This window comes from Diabrotica virgifera, chromosome 2 (assembly GCF_917563875.1).
Source record: "Diabrotica virgifera virgifera chromosome 2, PGI_DIABVI_V3a".
NCBI classification, from domain to species: domain Eukaryota; kingdom Metazoa; phylum Arthropoda; class Insecta; order Coleoptera; family Chrysomelidae; genus Diabrotica; species Diabrotica virgifera.
In genome coordinates this window covers 126,067,562-126,084,963 of record NC_065444.1, presented here as the reverse complement: position 1 = coordinate 126,084,963, position 17,402 = coordinate 126,067,562, and the positions used below count along the sequence as shown (strand labels likewise).

Below are 17,402 nucleotides of genomic sequence, written 5' to 3'. Positions count from 1 at the left end.
ACGTTTCCAAGTGGGTTTGAAGTTACAATATATTGGTATATTTTCCAGTTATCGTTCACCAAGCGACTTCCAAGACTAGAAGATATAAGCAATTCCAATAGATTCCTTTATTTTCAAGGTACCGTGCACCAAGCGACGTCCAAAACTTGAAGATAAGTCTGTCCTTTTTGCTATTATATCATAAACCTATTTTTATTTCTGAATTAAGCAAAACAGTGCATTTTGAAGTTTTGTTTTTGATTTAATATAGAATAAATTTAATTTCCATTAATATTAATTTGCTAACAAGTTTGTGGGATTGCCATAAATCGCCAAAAAATGACTTTAGCCAATCATATAAGAACAAGGGGTTCTTACAAGGGAAAACTGACCAATTTAGAGTCTTATGTTAATATAATAAAAGCTGCTACGCCAAGTAGTAAACCATCTCTGTCAGAAATTCAACTAAGATATGAAACGAATGCCAGTTTATTAAAAGAATTTCAAGATGTTCAACTGCAAATTGAAATTTTAACACCGGAAGACAAATTAAAAGAACAGTATGAGGAAAATGAATTATTTGAAAATAGGTATTTTAAAGCTATGGGTTTTTTGAAAGGTTATATTGAAAGTAACACATTTCAGTCTTCACACGATACTAGTTTGAGTTCTACTCCTCAAGTAGACTCCTTAAGTCACCTTTTGTTACCAAAAATGAAAATCAAAGTCTTCACTGGGGAGTTAGAAACTTGGTTAGAATTTAAATCCACGTTTACTAGTGTCATTCATAACAGTCCTTTGTCAAACAGTCATAAGTTTCAGCTTTTGCGACAATATGTGGATGGATATGCAAAACGTATAATAGATAAAATTGAATTTTCTGGTGACTATTACCAAACTGCCTTTGATGCTCTCTGTCAGAGATTTGACAATAAAAGGTTATTAGTAAACAAACACATTAAAACCATTTTTAGTTTAGAGTCAATTAATAAAGAGTCTCCAAAGCATCTAAGACAATTGTTAGATATTGTGTCAGATAGTGTCACTTCAATTGAAAGTTTGCAGATAACAAAAGAGTACCTAAGTGATTTATTGTTAATAAACATTATTTCTGATAAACTTGATAAACAGAGTTATAGAGAATGGAAAGAGCTTCGCACCAAAGAGGAACTCCCTACCTTAATGGAATTCTTTAATTTCTTAAAAACGAAAGTAGATACTTTGGAAGAAATCCAAGACCAAAGTTCTCATTATGCCCATCACAATAATAATAATAATTCCAATTCTAATTACAAATATACAAACCGTGAAGGTCATAAGAGAGCAGTCCAAGTAAATTTAGCACAGAAAAAGAGTTGTGTTTTGTGTAAAGGCAATCATTATATATATTCTTGTATTCAATTCCTCAAACTAGATACCAAAGGCAGATTAGGTAAAGTTAATGATTTAAATTTGTGTCACAATTGCCTAAGAATTGGGCACAGGGCTCAAGAGTGTACACTAAAACCATGTTTGAAATGTCATTTAAAACATAATTCCTTAATACACTTTGATGACATTCAACATGTTTCAGTGGACTCTGACAACAATGTCCAGCCATATGAAACATCAGTAAATAGTATACAGAATGTTAATATGCCACCAATGGCAACTCACCAGCTATCTGCACAAGCAGTAGATTTGCAAAATAAACAAGTTCTTTTGTCAACAGTTGTTTTTAATGTCAGGTCAAATGATAATAAATTAATACCATGTCGTGCGCTTCTAGACAGTGGCGCTCAGATAAATATGATAAGCGAGAGCTTTTGTAAAAAATTAAATCTTCCATTGATTCCAACTAACCTTGCTGTTAGTGGTATAAACCAGGTAGTGTCAGTTACCACAAAGAAGTGCCAAATTTCTTTGTTGTCTAAGTTCAATAGCTTTAATATTACATCCATATTTTATGTTGTACCAGTCATTTCAAACCAAATTCCGTCAGCTAGTTTTGATACTTCAAATTTTGTTATCCCATCTAATATTCAGCTATCTGATCCTTTATTTAATGAATCCACTAATGTTGATGCCATTATTGGTGCCAATTTATTCTGGGATCTCCTTACTGATGGCAAAATCAACCTGGGAAAAGGTTTACCAAATTTTCAAAATACACGTTTAGGCTGGATTGTAAATGGAGTTGTTCCCTATGAGACAACTCGTGTGTCATGTAACTTTACCAGAACCATCGCCGAAGATGACCAGTTAAAACATTTCTGGCAAATAGAAGAAATGAAAGATTCTACACCATGGTCGAAAGATGATGACGAATGCGAAGAAATATTTCAAAAAAGCACTACCAGGTCCGAAAGTAGCCAATTTATAGTAAAACTTCCACTGAAGTTTCCAGCTGATTTGTTAGGAGACTCCATGGATACTGCAGCCAGCAGTATTTCTGATACTCCTGATACCCTTGTTCACATTGATAACAATGATATTTCCAATAATATCATTGATATTGGAAACTCTCGTTGTTGGACCATACAGTTAAATCATTGGCATCCATTGCTTTTGTGATGCTTCTCTTAAAGCTTATGCAAGTAGCATTTATATATCCAGTGTTGGTAAAAATAATGAGTACAATTATCATATTTTATGTTCAAAGACAAAGGTTGCACCTCTCAAAAAATTAACAATCCCGAAACTTGAATTATGTGTAGCTCTCTTAGGTTCTCAACTTATTAATAAGGTTGTAAAAGCCTTACCAGTTGTGAATGTTCCAATTTATATGTGGTCTGACTCAAATATAGTATTATGTTGGTTGAAACTAGAGCCGCACCAGCTACAGGTATTTGTATCTAATAGAGTAGCTAAAATCCAATCTCTCACCACTGTGAACAGTTGGCACTATGTCAACACTAAGGAAAATCTGGCAGATATTGCTAGTCGCCGAATTCTTCCCAAATCTTTTATTGAATCCAACCTTTGGTTTCATGGGCCACATTTTTTGAGACAACATCCCAATAATTTGCCAATTAATTCACTTCGAGAACTAGAAGAAATACCAGAACTTAAGCAGTCAGTCCAAACAACCTTATCTTCCAATATACACATAAGTTGGATTTCGAATTTTATTAGTAGATTTTCAAACTTACATAAACTAAAAAGAGTATTTGCATATCTTAAAAGATTTACAATATCTATTAAAACTAAAACTAGAGCAGATAGCATGCTTTTAAGTGTAAAAGAACTAAATGACTCCTTTTTAATATTAATAAAACTTGTTCAAGCAGAATCTTTTCAAGATGAAATTGTTAGCTTGGCAAATAAAAAACCATTGAATAAAAAATCCAAATTAACTCATTTATCACCTATTTTAGATAATGATGTATTAAAGGTAGGAGGACGACTTTTACATACAATGTTACCAAATAATATAAAAACTCCAATTCTATTACCAAAATTTCATGCTTTAACAAAATTAATATGTACACATTACCATGTAAACTATTTGCACCCAGGACCACAACTATTATTGTCACTAATCAGACAAAATTATTGGCCAATATCAGGAAAAATAATAACCAAGCAAATAGTGAGACAATGTATTAAATGTTTTCGAGTAAAACCACCTAATAATTCAGTGACCATGGGTCCACTTCCTAATGAAAGAATTACTATATCACACCCTTTTGAAAATGTGGGATTAGATTTTGCAGGACCGTTCCCTTTAAAGGAGAAAAAGGGACGAGGAAGCAAAATTCTAAAAGGTTATGTTTGCATATATGTCTGCTTTGTTACAAAAGCTATACATTTAGAATTATTAACTGATATGACAACTGACTGTTTCTTATCATGTTTTAAACGATTTATATCTCGCAGGGGTATTCCCACTAATGTTTACTCCGACAATGGTTCCACTTTTAAATCAGCCAATAGAGAATTAAAGTCTATTTATCATTTTTTGGAAACAAATAGCCATACCATTCACAATTTTGCTTTAACTAAAAATATTGCATGGCATTTTTCTCCACCATATAGCCCAAATTTTGGCGGTTTATGGGAATCGTCTATAAAACAAATGAAATTTCATATGAAACGCACACTTACCAATATTAATTTAACATATGAAGAATTTTTTACTTTATTAACCGAAATAGAGTGTATTTTAAATTCAAGACCACTTTTTGCTAGTTCAGAAGATCCATCTGACCTTGAACCCTTAACTCCTTTCCATTTTTTGACATTACGTCCTTTAACTTCACTTCCTGAACCCAATATTCTATCAATTCCTACAAACAGACTTAATCGTTTCCAACAACTTCAGCAACTTCATCAACGATTCTGGGCTCGCTTTTCAAAAGAATATGTCAGCCAATTGCACCAGTCTTATAAATGGAACCAGAATTCATCGAAACCTCTCAATCCAGGTGCTTTAGTGATTATCCATGATTCAAGTTTACCTCCATGTAAATGGTCTTTAGGACGAACAGAGAAGGCATTTCCTGGAAAAGATGGAAAAATCAGGGTTGTTCAAGTTGAAACCTCGAAAGGCATCATCACCAGATCCTCCAGACATCTAGCCCATTTGCCTTTAGAAGAATCTCAGTGATCCTCTAACTATTATAACAACTTCCCAAGTGTATTATGTGTCGTGGACTTGTTTGAAGTGTACTTCAACGCGGGGAGTATGTTAGGAACTTTTTGACTTTTTTTTGTTATGTGACAGTTTCGTAGAAGATGAAAAGAAAATAAAAAGAAGATTTATGTTTGCATGGTGATGCATGCACCTTGATAAACAATATAGAAATAATTGAATTTTTACCAAGTTGTCATAATAAACTTCAAATTTAAATATAGTTTTCTTAATGCAATATATCCATACCAGCGCAAATAATTACAGTCCAACCAGATTTAAAACCTAACTTTTTGAGTAAGATTGCGCAAAAAATCCGAATTAGAATATTTTTCCTAGCGGATGGGCAGTGGCTTTCTGGACTAATTAGTTGTTTGTTATAAACCTTATTCGGCATCAGTGAATACTTGGAGTTCCTTTTCAGTAAGCCAATTGGGATTTATAACTGTAATCATGGAATAACTGGATTCCATGATAAATAAAATTACTAATAAAAATTTTTTTTAAATGTGATTTTTTACAGGAGAAAAAGTATTGTTTACAAAGAAAAATATATTTTTTGCCATAATGACTAAAAAACAATTAAAATATGTAATTATATTACGACTTATAGTAATATAATCCTGGGGTATATTGTCCACCACCGGAAACAACAAATAATAAAATGTAAATTACGATGTTTCCAGAACGCCGATTATAACGAAACTAAAACCAAATTGTAAAGCACATTCCAGTGATAGGTTAGAAAAATAAGCAAGGTCAAAAATTAAATTTTTAAATATATTTCCGGTAGAATTCTTATATCTGGCGTACAAAGTACGCCAGCCCGTGTAGTTAAAGTTTAATCTCAGTTGGTTTCTTGTTGCATAACGGGGTCCAATTACCAAAAACTTTTTACAGAATAAAGAATAAAAATAGTTAAGTTTTTTCCAATATTGGTTCACCCTATATTAGGAATGAGTCACAATCGTGTTTTACCTGCCAGGTTCTCAGTCCTGTCGTTCCATCTGATATCAAACTATTACTTTCTTTCAAGGTAATGACCTTGTACTCCTTACCCAATGAGTAATGTTTGTAATTCTTTTCCACACTGTCCCCTGCTGCTACCAAGCGGCCGTACGATATAGGTCGTCGTGAATTGTAGATTCCTCTATAGTATATTGTGCAACAAGTGCAGAAAGGTACTAATTTCTCACGAGTTTGAAAAATTGCGGTACGAGCGCAAGCGAGTGCCGCAATTCAAACGAGTGAGAAATTACCTTTCTGCACGTGTTTCACACTATAGTTTTTCTACAAGCACAGTTTTTCCTAAAAATAAAAATCACAATTTCCAAACGACGATTAATTATAATAGGTACCTATGTGATAAATTTTAAACTGTATTTAATTAATACCTACTAATCAATTTAAATTCCTTATACCTAAATAAATTGCACAGAAATCAGTTAAAAAATTAATGCACTGCCTTAATTTGTTTAAATTTAAACAATTATTACACATTATTCACATTATATTTATGCAGTCGCGGATTTACACAAAACCTACTTCATTCGACGTCTCTTGCACAGGTTGCTAAATCCTTATTGGTTATTTGATAATTATAAAATGTTTAATAAGAATAAAATTGTAAAATAAAACAGCTGTAACATCCATAATTTAGTTTCTATGCTATAGGTAAATATAATAATTGTCTTATAGGTTATATATTTGTCTAAAGTTTAACCACGGATGTAAACAGAATATAACGTTACTCAGAATGCGGTAGTCCACGGATGTAAACAGAATATAATGTTACTCAGAATGAGGTAGTCAACTGTGCAGAAAAGAACTTTGCGGCACAGAAACGTCACTTTGCGGCACAGAAACGTCACTTTTCTGCACACTAATGTCAAATATCTTATACTGTGAGAAAATATCAAGTTTGCTAACATAAAACCGTGCAGAAAAGTGCACTTTGAATAGTGGTTGTAGAAAAAATCTATTTCTGAGGCAGCCTGTAGGCTTTCCAATTTATCCAAAATATATTTTAAGAATAATTTTTGATACTTTATTTGAATTGGATATTTTAATACTAATTCTGAATTAACAGTCTTATTTAGAAGTAGCTCTTGTACATCTTCTGGCAAAAATATATTGAAAATATTCTACAACAAAAATAAACATTGTTCTATATTCTTGTGGTATTTTAATATTATTTACTATTTTTTAGGAAATAAAAATAAAATAAAAAATAAATTAATAAAAAATTGTCCTTAATTCCCAATGAAAATAGTAAATAAAACAAAAATAAACACTTATAGGATAGAATTCAGTTTATTGTTCAGACTTACCTGCCAATTAAAATTGTTTAATGGGTATACGCACAAAAACTGTTTTGAAATTTCGTTTATTTTTTCTGCATAATCTGTTTCTGGTTTCATTTTAATATGTAGGTATTCAAAAAAATACGTAACAACTAAAAGTTTTTTAAAACATGGTAAACAAAATTGCTGGGAAATGGGTACGGCGCAACTCATCGAATCCTAACTCATCGAGAGACATTTCATATATCACCAAATCGTATACATACACTTAATCGAAAGCCCCAACTCATCAACTATCTATTCCATATACCACCAATTCGTTAACAAACACTTCATCGAAAGCCCAATTCATCAACTCTCTATTTCATATACATTCATTACCATGTACTCGAGTTAGTCTGTATATGAATAGGGTCGTATACGTTTTAGTTATGTATGGTAGTTGGGATTCGGTGAGTTGACTTTCGATGAGATGGGTACGACCCTGCCATCTAGCAGAAGATGAAATAATTATATTAGATTATACAGTTTCCTTCCTTCGATTGCCACGAGGTAATCGAAGAAAGGAAACTGAATACTCTAAAACTGAATAATCTACTAGATAGCGGAATGAGCAAAATATCGTTGCTCGTAAGTTCGTAAGTTTTTAAATTAAGGATCTAAAATGTCACTACTAAAATAAATCGTCACTACTGTTTTAAAAGCTCTTTTTTGATTATTGCTTCTTCTACTAATAAATACTTTGTCCATAATTCTGACAGAATTGATCAGTAGAAAATGTATCTTTTTACCAAAATAACCTTCGAAAACATCAGAAGTAATTTTTTCATGGAAGACTTTCGTAGAGTTTGGAGCAAAAATTCTACAAAATATGGATTAATAGATCTTTTACTTATTTCTTCTTATAAAAATGAAGAATTAAGAATTAAAATTCTTAAATGAAGAATTTGACAGACAGCCTGTAGTCAACGGAGACAGTAGCAGCAATGGTCACCAAAATAACAAACGAGGAAGTGGCTCAAGCGCTTCAAAAAATAAAGAAAGGAAAAGCGGTAGGACCAGTTAATATTCCTGGGGAAGTATGGAGAGCATTGGGAGAGACAGCAACAAGGTGGGTAGCAGGTTTATTTAATAGAATTATGGAAGTTGGACAAATGCCAGACGAATGGAGAAGCAGTATACTCTAGTACCTGTCTACAAAAACAAGGGAGATATACAACAATGTACAAACTATAGGGCTATAAAACTGCTTAGCCACACCATGAAAATATGGGAAAGAGTAATTGATAGACGGATACGTGAAGAGACCGAAATATCCGAGAATCAATTTGGCTTTATGCAGGGCAGATCAACAACATATGCAATTTTCATTATAAGGCAGTTAATGGAAAAATACAGGAATAAAGAGGCAAACACGCTCATATGGTACTCATTGATCTTGAGAAAGCATAATATGATAATGATAGAGTTCCTCGAGAGGTTCTGTGGTGTGCACTCAATAAGAATAGAGTCCCGGGTGAATATGTAAAGATTGTGAGAAATATGTATGAGGAGGGAGTAACGACTAGTGTTAGGACAGGTGTAGGAGAGACGAGAGACTGATAAATTTCATGTGAAAGTAGGATTGCACCAAGGCTCGGTGCTTAGTCCGTATTTATTCTCATTAGTTTTGGACAAGATATAGTATGGTATAATTAGACCCAAACCCAGACATTCAAAGTGAAAGTTATCCTCCAACACCAAATTGTTCTATATGGTCCACATGATGTTCAGAAAAAAGTCACACCATTTTGAGCGTCGGGTTTGGGGGGTAGAGGGGGGAGAAATCGGTAAATTCGTAGTTTTTTAAGTTTTTCGTAAATATTTCTAAAACTATACGATTTAGCATAAACAACCTTCTATACAAAAATGTTCTACATTAAATTTGAAATAAAAAAGGCCCTATGCATAATCCTTCTAAAATGAACGGTTTCAAAGTTACGGAGGTAGTATAGTATAATTGGTCCAAAAAAGGCCTAACCTAAACATCCAAAGTAAAAGTTTTCCTCCAACACCAAATTGTTCTATATGGTCCACATATTGTTCAGTAAAAAGTTACACCATTTTGAGCGTCCGGTTTGGGGGGGGGGGGGGGGAGATGGGGAGAAGTCGGTAAATTAGTAGTTTTTTTACGTTTTTCATCAATATTTCTAAAACTATGCTTTAGCGTAAAAAATTTTCTATAGAAAAATATTTTACATAAAATTTAAAACAAAAAAGGTCCTATACACAATTGTTACAAAATCAACGGTTCCAGAGTTACGGGGTTCAAATGGGGTAGTGAAGCGCAATACATGATGCTGTTTCCAGTTAGCATCTCTAGCCTCTCCTACTCAATTCCTATCCTCACCTCCACGAAGTGTGGCTTAGGCTGCACGGGTGAACCCCGGAGAACCTGAGCAACCCTGCTGGAGATTGGGTAACCAACCCCAGTGGAAGGCAGGGTCAGGGCTGACGAGGAAGGGAGAAATGGTCCTCCGAAAAGGGGGTTTTGCTATGGACCAGCAACCCATACAAGGAAAAAGAAAGACGCTACGAATCTAATACTATTGCCTCGGAATAGACATGAAACACGGATTAGACCCAAGCTACGAAATAAAGACATTCTTTTAGGCACATGGAACGTGCTAAGCTGGTTCAGGCCCGGAATTGCAACACATGCCATAAAACAGCTTCATAAATATAAGATGGACGTAACAGCGATCCAGGAAATGAGATGGACAGGATCGGGAAGCCTGAAAATGGAAAATTCCCTGGTTTTCTGGTCAGGAGAAGAGGAAAGGCACGAATTTGGATGGGGGTTTGTAGTTAACGGAAAACTCAAGTCTGCCATAATTGATTTCAAACCAATCAACAAGCGCATGTGTTCTCTAAGGCTTAAAGGAAAATGGTTTAACCTAACCCTCTTCTCAACCCACGCACCAACTGAAGAAGCAAATAAAGACGACAAGGAGGAATTTTATGAAATTCTAGAACAACAGTACAGAATGGCACCCAGACGCGACGTCAAAATCATACTGGGAGACTTCAATGCCAAACTAGGTAAAGAGGACCATCTTAGAGCGGTGATCGGTACACATAGCTTACATGATAACACCAATGATAACGGATCAAGATTGGCAGAGTTCGCTGTAGCCAACAATATGGTAGTGAAAACTACACAGTTCCAAAGGAAAAATATACATAAAGTAACCTGGGTGTCAAATGACGGAATCACACGAAACCAGATAGACCACGTGCTCATCGACGGAAGACACTCTAGCAATATCATCGGCGCACACAGTTTAAGGGGAGCAGAAAGTGACTCTGACCACTTCCTGGTCAGAATAAAAATGAGAACAAGGCTAAACACGAGACATCCAAAGCAACACCAACAAGGAAACAGATGGGACATTTCAAGGCTCGATCTACCTGATAATGAACGCCAATATCAGTCACTGATCCAAAATAAATTGCAGACAATGGAAGAAGAAGAGACATCAACACCAGAATTGACCATAGACCAGAAATTGCAAAATATAACAAACGCCATAGAAAGCGCCGCAGCGGAAACGATAGGGAAACAAAAGAATAACAAGAAGAAAAACCAGTGGTTTGACCAGGAGTGCGAACAAAGCTTACAGCAGAAAGCAATCAAGAGGCTGGAGCTACTAACGCGACCTACAGAAGAGAACAGGGAAGACTACAACAGAGTAAGGACTCAAACGAGAAGACTTTTGAGAAGAAAAAAGAAACAGTACCTAGAAGCACGAATACAGCAACTCGAGGAGGCACATAGAACCGGTCAGTCTAGACAGTTTTATAGGGACATAAAAACAATGACGGGCAACACTATCAACAGCCCAAGATTTATAAAAGACGATGCAGGACAATTGCTCACTGACGACGAAGAGATAAGCCGCCAATGGAGAAAGTATTTTGAGCAACTCTTAAATACAGAAAACCCCACAACGACAGGGCAACAAAGACAGTACCAGTTAGCCGAACCTGAAATACCAGGGCCCACACTAGCTGAAGTAAAGTCCGCAATTTCGTCCCTGAAAAACCATAAAGCCCCAGGCCCAGACGGCATACAGGCGGAACTACTAAAAAAAGGGGGAGACAAACTACATCTTGAGATATATCATCTTATAAGAGAAGTCTGGGAAAGAGAAGAAATACCGAAACACTGGCATGAAAGCCATATAATACCTATTCACAAGAAGGGAGACAAACAAATATGCCGGAACTATAGAGGAATATCGTTAATTAATACAACATACAAGATTATATCCATAATACTGTTTAGAAGATTAACTCCATACGCAGAGGAAATAATAGGCGACTACCAAAGCGGATTCAGACCGGGAAGGTCGACTATAGACCAGATCTTCGTCCTACGCCAGGTGTTGGAAAAAAACTGGGAATTCAACCGCGATGTACACCAAATCTTCGTGGACTTCAAACAAGCTTACGATTCTGTTAGCAGAGAAGCATTGTGGGAGACTATGGTAGAAATGGGAGTACCTGGAAAACTGGTACGATTAGCAAAGGTGAGCACGGAGAACGCTTCCGCACGAATCAGAGTCGGCAGCAACACGTCGGAGGAATTCCTCATTGACACCGGACTTAGACAAGGAGATCCTCTCGCCCCCCTGCTGTTTAACTTCGCACTGGAACATGCAGTAAGGAAAGCTCAGCCACAACTGACAAACGGATTTGCCGCCCAAGGATCAAAAATACTATTAGCCTTTGCGGATGACGTGGACACAATTGCACAATCCACCAGAGATGCAAAAGAAGTTTTCACCCTATTCGAGAACGGAGCCAAGGAAGTTGGTCTTAAGGTCAACGAGGACAAGACCAAGTACATGGTGGTTACGAAGAACCCAAGACCAAGGGTTAGACAAAACGTAACAATTAATGAATACAATTTTGAAGTCGTCAAAGAATTTAAGTACTTGGGAGCGATCATAACATCTGACGATCATAACATCATCATAACTATGAAAAGGACGTGGCAGCCAGGATTATTGCAGGAAACAGGGCATATTACTCGTTAAGGACCCTACTTAAATCAAAAATACTCTCAAGACCAGCAAAAATAAGAGTATATAAGACAATAATTCGTCCCACAATAACGTATGGAAGCGAAACCTGGACTCTGAATCAGCGGGAAACAACAAAATTACTGGTACTTGAAAGAAAGATACTGCGGACTATCTATGGGCCTTGCAGAGAAGAGACAACAGGAGAATGGAGAAGAAGACACAATGATGAACTCCAGACAATATACGGAGATGAAAACATAGTACGCTACATTAAATCAAACAGAATACGATGGGCGGGTCACGTACTAAGATCAAGTGACGAAAGACTTCTAAACGCCACATTCTGGGAAAGGCCCGTTGGAAAAAGGTCAGTTGGTCGCCCAAGAAAGAGATGGAAGGACGCAGTAGCCAGCGATCTACGCAAAATGGGAGTACAGCAATGGGAAATAGCTGCTCAGGACCGACAACAATGGAGGGAAATAGTAAACGCGGCCAAGACTCACATAGAGTTGTAGAGCCAAATGATGATGATGATGATGAAAAGTGGAGGTTTTCGATACTTTTTATATTTTTTGGGCAATTTCCTACTGATTTTCTTTAACAGGATTGGGATTTATAAATCAAATTTGCTATTTCAGTAGCCGATGGTATGTTAGTGATAAGCCCTTGAAGAAACGTCAACCTCACCACCCAAAATCATCATCAATTGCCCAAAAAATATAAATAGTATCGAAAACCTCCACTTTTCACCCTCCGTAACTCTGGAACCGTTGATTTTATAACAGTTATGTATAGGAGCTTTTTTGTTTTAAATTTTATGTAGAACATTTTTGCATAGAATATTGTTTACGCTAAAGCATAGTTTTAGAAATATTGACGAAAAACGTAAAAAACTACTAATTTACCGACTTCTCCCCCATCTCCCCCCCAAACCAGACGCTCAAAATGGTGTAACTTTTTACTGAACCATATGTGGACCATATAGAACAATTTGGTGTTGGAGGAAAACTTTTATTTTTGATGTCTTGGTTAGGCCTTTTTTTGAACCAATTATACTATACTACCTTTGTAACTTTGGAACCGTTCATTTTAGAAGGATTATGCATGGGACCTTTTTTATTTCAAATTTAATGTAGAACACTTTTGTATAGAAGGTTATTCATGCTAAACCGCATAGTTTTAGAAATATTGACGAAAAACGCAAAAAACTACGAATTTACCGATTTCTCCCCCCTCTCCCCCCAAACCCGACGTTCAAAATGGTGTGACTTTTTTCTGAACATTATGTGGACCATATAAAACAATTTGGTGTTGGAGGAGAACTTTCACTTTGGATGTCTGGGTTATCTTTTGGATCGATCTGATCATACTAATAACAGTGAAACTACAGGGTAACATTCCATGGTGCTTAATGTATGCTGATGATGTCGTGTTAGTAGGAAATAATGAAAGAGACTTAGAACAAAAACTGGAACAGTGGAGACAACCTCTGGAGAGGAAAGGTTTAAAACTTAGTAGGACAACGACAGAATATTTGCAATGTTCATTTAAAGTTGGAGTTACTACAAATAAAATGGTATCTTTGGATGGTGAGCTGATTGTAAAAAGCAATAGTTTTAAGTACCTGGGATCGGTATTACAGAGTAATGTAGAAATATATGGAGATGCATGCAGAAGAATAAGGGTTGGATGGATGAAGTGGAAGGAAGCGAGTGGTGTGCTGTGTGAGAGGAAAATTCCAATGAAGTTGAAGGGAAAATTCTATAAAACAGCCATAAGGCCGGCTATGATGTACGGAACTGAATGTTGGGCAGTGAAAAAGAAAGAGGAACAACGAATGCACATGGCGGAAATGAGAATGCTTAGATTGATGAGTGGAGTGACAAAAAAGGATGTTATATCTGGTATATTGGCAATGTAAATATTATAAATAAATATCTTGCTTTATTATAATTTATTATGAACTCCATGTAAGTATTGTAGGATTACATTCGTTTAAGTTATTTTATTTTATCATAAACGCGAGCCGAAAGCCAGTTAAGTGGCATTTGCCTAATAATAAAAAAAAAACGCGATAGATCTATAGGTTCAACATATCATGGCCAAGTGACAGTAGTCAAAAAGTCAGAGAAAAGTCGAGTTGACATTAAGACGCTGATGATAGGGGGCAGACGGCCTTTTTCATCAGAATAAAGACGAATGACGAAATAAGATAGCATATTTTTGATATAAAGCCGTTTTAGATGTTCAGTGTTAATTACCGTTCACATTAGTTGTTACATTATCCTTGTAATTTACGAGTAAAGTATTTGCTGTATCCTAAAATCGACCTGTGACCAAAGAATCAACCCTAGACACTAGACAAACAGAAGATAAAAGCCTACATTTTGGGGCCTCGCCCGAGATAGCAGATAGAAGACAGATATAATAAGGATAATCAGAGATATGGATTGAACGTGAGATCGACTGACGCTGACGTTTAGCTGCATATTGCCGTGCCGATATTGTTTTGAATGCTGATATGTTTTGAATGAAAACACAATGATGAACTCAAGCCGATGAAATGGTAAGAACGAGTTAAACTATTAGAGACGATTTGCAAGGTAAGAGTTTTTTTTGCAACATTCTACCAAGAGACTAAGACGATAAGAAGATTGAACGTTATATTTTCAATGACATTTCCCTTTTGTTGATGTGCTGATGTAACAGAAAATTCAGACGAACTTTGAAAACACGTTTTAAGAAAAAGTTTTTTATATGAATGAACGATTAATTGATCTTGATTTAATTTCGTGTCCATTATAAAAGCATTCTCGTATATTTTTTGTTGACGATATATTTTCGTTTTAAGATTAGGAAAACGTTAATTTTTGTAGGTTTTATAGCACAAATATGCATTACTAAGGTAATTTCATTTTTTGAAAAGGTTTAATTTTTTCATGCTTTAGTTTTTTACGTAGTTATAAATATTTCTTTTGATATTTTTGAATATTTTTTGAAAATATTTTATTATGGCAACTTTAGGTTCTATTCGTAATATTGACTATAATATTACTCACGCTCAGTTGAGACTTGTTAAAATTTTGCATTACATTTGTTTTTCCACTGAAAGTGAACCTCGAAAAACTAGAAAAGCTTTGCGTGCTTTTCCTGGTTTTCGGCTCGACGACACTTCTGATCAATTTTTGAGTAAATATAACGATGTAAGTAAAAAATTTGATCTTCCTGATTTAATTGCGATATGCCATATTCTTGATTTGAATTATGTATAAAAATGAGAAGCATGACGTGGTTGTTCGCATTTGTTCCTTTTTGAATACCTTCATTAACGACGACGAAACTGAAGATGACGAAGAGGAGGATGACGTATCAGATATAGACGAAGACGACGAAAGACGAAAGGAAGAAAAAAGACAATTGGAAGACGAAAGACATGAAAATGATGAAAGACGAGAAAAAGAGAAACGACGATTGGAAGAAGAAAGACGAAAAGACGATGAAAGACGCGCAGAAGATGATGAAAGACTTGAAGAAGAAGAAAGACGAAGACGTGAAAGAAGAAACGACGAGCTTAGACGAAGACACGAAGGGCGAAATTATGACGAAGGACGACAAATATGTGATGAAAGACGTAGATATGAACAAAGTAATGACGAAGAAAGACGAAGATACGAAGACAGACGATATGACGAAGATATTCACGTACATGAAGAAATAGGAGAAAGAAGCTATAGCGCAAGCAATAACGCTGAAATGAGATCCGCGAATAATGGAGCGACTGGTACAAGACGACAGGAATCATTTACATTAAGTTTTAGAGATGTGGAAGACAGCATAAGATCATTTAATGGAAAAGATGAATATCATATTCGCACGTGGATTATCGAGTTTGAAGAAGTAGCTGAGATAACAGGATGGAACGACTTACAAAAATTAATCTACGCAAAAAAATGTTTAAATGGACTTGCCAAACTGTTTGTGCAGTCAGAAAAAGGCATCAGAAGTTGGCCTGATTTGAAGAGATGTTTAATCGAAGAATTCGGAGTACATGTAAATAGTGCACAGATACATAAGATGTTGACAAGAATATATGATTAAAATGAGAGAAGTAGCTAATAGAGCTTACTTAGAACAAGAAGTTGTTATACAATACATAATTGATGGAATACAAGACGAATCATTCAATAAACTAGTGCTATATGGAGCAAAAGATTTTGCAGACTTTAAGGAGAAAATTAAACTGTATGAGAGGATACGCGGTAGGGAAACTACTGGACAAGCTCAAGGCTTTAGAGCAAATGAAGAAGGATCTAAGAAAAACGAGGACATCGTTAAAAATGAAAAAGAGAGAAGAATGACAGGAAAAGAGAGAACAACATTACTTGTTTTAATTGTAGAAATAGAGGTCACAGATCTAAGGACTGTCCAGATAAGTCCAAGGGAACGAAGTGTTTTCGCTGCAACAAATATGGCCACGTTTCAAGTAAATGTCCCAATAAAAAATCGACGAAGGCTACTACAGAAAACACAGCTTTGAATGTAATTGAGGTTCAGCCAAAAACAGCGCTTAAGCTTACAATTAATCAGATCACACTAACAGCTTTATTTGACACCGAAAGTGATATATGTACGATAAGAGAAGATGTGTATGACAAATTCTTTAATGATATTTGTTTAACACCCGACACCATAATGTTGAAAGGCTTAGGAGAAAATGCGAAAGTTAATACATTAGGATCATTCTCGACACAAGCTGACGTTAACGATGAGAAGTTTGATCTAAAATTTCATATTATCCCAGAAGCTGCGACATCTTTTCAAGCAATAATTGGAAATAATATTTTACAACAAGCATCTGTTAGTATAAGAGATGATGAGATAGTAATGTGCAAGACGACGGACGAAAACTTTATTATGCACATTATGTTTGACGAAAAAGATAAAGAAGATGAAGTAAAAGTAGCACATATTGAAGACGAAAAACATAGAGAAACTGTTAGGCAGTTAATGGAAAGTTATGAACCAAAGAAAACGAAGAGGACAGAAATTGAAATGAAAATTGTCTTAAAAAACGAGGAACCAATTTATGAAAGACCCAGACGATTATCTGTTCCTGAAAAAGAAGAGGTAGATAGGCAGATAAATAATGAATGGTTAGACGAAGGCATAATTAAACTTAGTTGTTCGGTTTTTGCCAGCGCAATAGTATTGGTAAAGAAGAAGGACAATCGGACAAGAATTTGCTGCGATTATAGAAAAGGTACTCAGATGTCTCACGTGGATACTCTTAGCCGATATCCAAAAGTTTTAACGGTTACAGAAGAAGATGGTATAATACAAAGAATTAAAGTGGCTCAGGATAAAGACGAGCACATCAAGGCGATAAAACAAATACTTCTGACAGAAGCATATGAAGATTTTTACTTAGAGCACGAAATA

The 17,402-nt window shown here is 35.4% G+C and overlaps 1 protein-coding gene across 1 annotated transcript; it reads left to right on the top strand.

The window, feature by feature from the left end:
- Positions 1–318: 318 nt before the first annotated feature.
- LOC126880785 (uncharacterized) lies at positions 319–16,061 on the top strand. Its single transcript, XM_050644843.1, has 2 exons — positions 319–1,834; positions 15,343–16,061. Exons 1-2 carry the CDS (start codon positions 319–321, stop codon positions 16,059–16,061), a joined length of 2,235 nt encoding a protein of 744 aa, XP_050500800.1.
- Positions 16,062–17,402: the final 1,341 nt, after the last annotated feature.

Coding starts and splice junctions, on each gene's coding strand:
- LOC126880785 (XM_050644843.1), top strand. CDS start 319: ATGACTTTAGCCAATCATATAAGAACAAGGGGTTCTTACAAGGGAAAA. Junction 1,835..15,342: donor AACTAACCTTGCTGTTAGTG/GTATAAACCAGG, acceptor TATCAGATATAG/ACGAAGACGACGAAAGACGA.